At 42.2% G+C, this 4,158-nt stretch overlaps 1 protein-coding gene across 1 annotated transcript; it reads left to right on the forward strand.

Annotated features, from left to right (window-relative positions):
- Positions 1–2,186: 2,186 nt before the first annotated feature.
- Positions 2,187–3,930, forward strand: LOC112068946 (ladderlectin-like). Its single transcript, XM_024136183.2, has 5 exons — positions 2,187–2,250; positions 2,476–2,535; positions 2,758–2,891; positions 3,440–3,574; positions 3,802–3,930. The coding sequence occupies exons 1-5, from the start codon at positions 2,193–2,195 to the stop codon at positions 3,928–3,930; spliced, it is 516 nt and encodes a 171-aa protein (XP_023991951.2). The 5' UTR covers positions 2,187–2,192.
- The last annotated feature ends 228 nt before the right edge of the window (positions 3,931–4,158 follow it).

The following is a 4,158-nucleotide window of genomic DNA, read 5'->3' on the forward strand; positions in this document are numbered from 1 at the left end:
TATTGGCCGGGGCCAAATTTAACCTTTATTTAACTAGGCAAGCCAGTTAAGAACAAATTCTTATTTACAATGACATCCAACCACGCCCAAAACCAGACAACGCTGGGCCAATTGTACAATGCCCTATGGGACTCCAGATGTGATACAGCCTGGATTTGAACCATGTACTGTAGTGACACCTCTTTGCACTGAGATGCAATGCCTTAGACCACTGCGCCACTCACTAATGTCAGTGATTCAAGTATACAGGAGGAATAATTTATGGGAATATTAGATTAAAGGCTCGATTCATCTCCTAAACTGGTTTAGGTAATAAAAGACCCAGTGTCTCTCGCTCTTCTCTCTTTCTGCAGCCCACATCAATGTGCTGAGTCAGGGCCTGACACTCACATACACACACACATTCACACACATACACACACTGACACACACTGACACGCAGACTACCCAGCATGCTTCAATCAGCAGCTGTGTCTCATCTGTACTGAGTGGGCAATTTGGGCCCGTCAGAAAAGGTTTCCCTAATACAGGCTAAATGATGTGCGTGAGTGTTATCCAGACTGTATTTGAGCATTACTTAGCTGTATATCATGCTTTTGTAACCGTGTATTAAGTCACTTGAAAGTCGCATGCTTGAAAGCACCGAAACATTGACATAGCCCACAGTTGGAGGCCATAAGTAAAACATCTTCTAGAAATCTTATTTCACTGCTAGACAGCAACACACCAGTATGCAATGTCTCACTGTCTTCATTTAACCATGTCTCCACAATCAGGTTAAGTACACATCATTATTCCTAGTCTCATTCATTATGTTTCCAAGCCTTTTTCATTGTTGCAATATGAACCATCATGCAGTACCTTATGACCATGAGCTCATTCCACTCTTTCCTATTCAGAGGTATGGGCTGTCTATGGTCTGTCTGTTCTCCTGTGTGTCCTTTGGGCCTTTAAGTGTGCTGCTCACAGTCATTCAGCATCTGCTTGTTGCCAGGGAAATGTACTGAATTTCTCTCTTCTCTCTGGCTGGAAATGGGCCTGACTGGCTGCTGGAGTAATGGGATGAGATTATTGATTCATTCGATGCAGGACCGCGCCATCTTTTCTGCCCAAAAAAAGACAGTTTGACGTTGCTGTGACATTGAAATGTCAAAGGCATTACCTCAAAAAACATTACAACTTGTAGAAAGAGGAGGAAGGGAAGCGCTACTAAGGTACACAATAGTACATTTTGGTAGATAGAAGTTGCTCTTTGGTAAAAGGGGTAAATTGGTCATCAAAAAGAAAGGAGGACCAAGGCACTCTTCATATAGTTAATTAAAATGCCTTTATTTGTTATGGCATGTTCAATAGAAACATGGCCTCCCTGACGAAGGCCATACAGCCGAAACTCGTCGGATTTTTAAAACTTTCTTTCTTTGTTCTTCTTCTTCACATCATCAACAACATGAACATCACATGAGGAAGCCCAGAGATTCACCAGAGATGATTCCCTATCATAGAATGACAACCATATCTGCAGCACTCCAACAATCAGGCCTTTATGGTAGAGTGGCCAGACAGAAGCAAACCAAGATTKAACTATTTAGCCTGAATGCCAAGCGTCACGTCTGGAGGAAACCTCGCACCATCCCTACGGTGAAGCATGGAGGTGGCAATATCAAGTTGTGGGGATRTTTCTCAGTGGCAGGGACTGGGTAACTAGTCAGGATCGAGGGAATGATGAACGGAGCAAAGTACAGAGAGATCTGCTACAGAGAGCTCAGGACTTCAGACTGGGGTGAATGTTCACCTTCCAACAGGACAACGACCCTAAGCACACAGCAAAGACAACGCAGGAGTGGCTTCAGGACAAGTCTATGAATGTCCTTGAGTGGCCCAGCCAGAGCCCTGACTTGAACCCAATCAAACATCTCTGGAGAGACCTGAAAAAAGCTGTGCAGCGATGCTCTCCATCCAACCTGACAGAGCTTGAGAGGATCTGCAGAGAAGAACAGGAGAAACTCCCCAAATACAGGTGTGCCAAGCTTGTAGTGTCATACCCAAGAAGAATTGAGGCTGTAATCATTGTGTGTAGATTGATGAGGGATTTGAATCAATTTTACAATAAGACTGCAACGTAACAAACTGTGTAAAAAGTTAAGGGGTCTGAATGCTTTCCGAATGCACTGTGTATGAGCAACAGTGTACGCATGGCTATGTTGACCATATTTCTGCTTCTCAGCGCTGCCTTTGCTCTGGGTGATGCAAGTAAGAGAGATATACCTCATAGTTTCCACCATCTTTTTGTTTAYTCCTTTTAGTTACAGTGTAGATAACAGAGGTGTCTATTGAAGTGTAGGTAGTAGAGGTATTCTTAACAATGGTTTGATTACCTGTTCACACTCAACAGATGCAGTTTGATTATATCATTCTACACTTTAAAGAGCACATGAGTATTCATCTTTCCTCTGTCTTTGTCTCTCTTTGTTGTAGGGGATCTGAATGACACAGAGAATCAAATGATTGAGAATCTGATGCGTAACCTGCCAATTGGTAAAATGCCATCCTCAATCCCATATCAACAAGATTTCTGAAACCTGCAGARAACGATAATATTGCGTTGGTTAGCTAATGTTAATGGACTGATAACGCACAGATAGCCATGGTGCTGTGTTCAATAACATCAYGGCTGGAACGCACTTTTGACCACTCAGATTGTGTTGTCGGAACTAATCATTTCATCATGATATTGCATGATATCTCTCCCCCCTACAGAGTCTGAGGAGATGGGAGCGAAGGAGAAGCGGGAACTACAAATCAAGAGTTCATCATGCCCACCTGGTTGGCACAGATATAGGACACACTGCTATCACTACGTCCCCTTCTTGGTGAACTGGCCAGAGGCAGAGGTACCTGTAAATTGCTATAAATACGTTTCCATATTTAGGGACAGATTTACTCATTCTAAACATCATAGGATTAGTGTGTTTAACAAGGTTGCTAAACTACAACTTGACGTGCTATTCTTTATCTTTATGTTCAGAAATGAATGCAGAAACTTCTCATCTATCACCATTAATTCAATTTAGACTTCCAAATGACCAAACCCGGTCTCAGGCTTGGATAACACTGGAGGACACTAAGGTCTCCACAGAGTTGGGTGAAGCTGATTTTAGTTTTTTTGTGCCCTTCATGTGGAACAACTTACAGAGCTCTCTGAAATTAGATGTTCAGGTCCCACTTTRTCAGTTCAGAGTAATGATTGGAGACATCTATGTTGATAAATGTGTCTGTTGTTAATATAATTTGTAATGTCTATTGTATGTGTTTGATAGTATTTATGCAGGGCTCATCTGTAAAGGAGACCCTAGTCACAGTATGACTTAACTGTCAAAATAAAGGTTATAAAAATTMAACAAAATATTCTACCTTTGTGTGATTCTCTGTCTCTCTCTAGCATTACTGTTTGCTATTGGGAGGTAACCTGGCGTCAGTGCACAGCCTCTCCCAGTATAACTTCCTTCTGTCAGTCATCCAAAGTAGTGCCAACGGAGCCCAGCGCACCTGGATTGGAGCCAACGATGCCATCAAGGTCAGAAATGCTCTGTTTAACACTCCTGAAACCTATACAGTAAGATGCGTTGATTCTTTGAGGATATAACTTATGGATTAGGTCTGCATGAATTTGAGACTGGTTACATTTCTCCAGTCCCATCCCTCAGCTGTTAACCAGAACAATGGCAAAGATATTGCACTTTCTTTTAAAGAACTGTAGTGTTTAGTGTCTGCTGGTTACACATCTGCTTGTATGCTCTTTAGAAGGGTCTTTGGCTGTGGAGCGATGGGTCCAGGTTTAGTTACCAGAACTGGGGCCAGAAGCAACCCAGTGACCACAACAAGGTGCTGGGAAAGACAACACGAACGGCCGTGAGCATTGTATGGAGATGATTGGTACGATGCTGTCTCCCTCACATTATTCATCAAACATTTTGATAGATGTAAAAATACATTTTTAAAGGGAATGTGTTACTTTTTTAGCTACATAAAAATAAAAATACATTTTTCTCTGTATTGCCCTATTTCCCAGGTGACTTCGGGCAGAATGATGCAGCCTGCTGGATGCAACTTCCATTCATGTGTTCCAGAAAGCTGTAATATGTACAGATTGGGAGAGAA

Source organism: Salvelinus sp. IW2-2015, unplaced genomic scaffold, assembly GCF_002910315.2.
Source record: "Salvelinus sp. IW2-2015 unplaced genomic scaffold, ASM291031v2 Un_scaffold803, whole genome shotgun sequence".
NCBI classification, from domain to species: Eukaryota; Metazoa; Chordata; class Actinopteri; order Salmoniformes; family Salmonidae; genus Salvelinus; species Salvelinus sp. IW2-2015.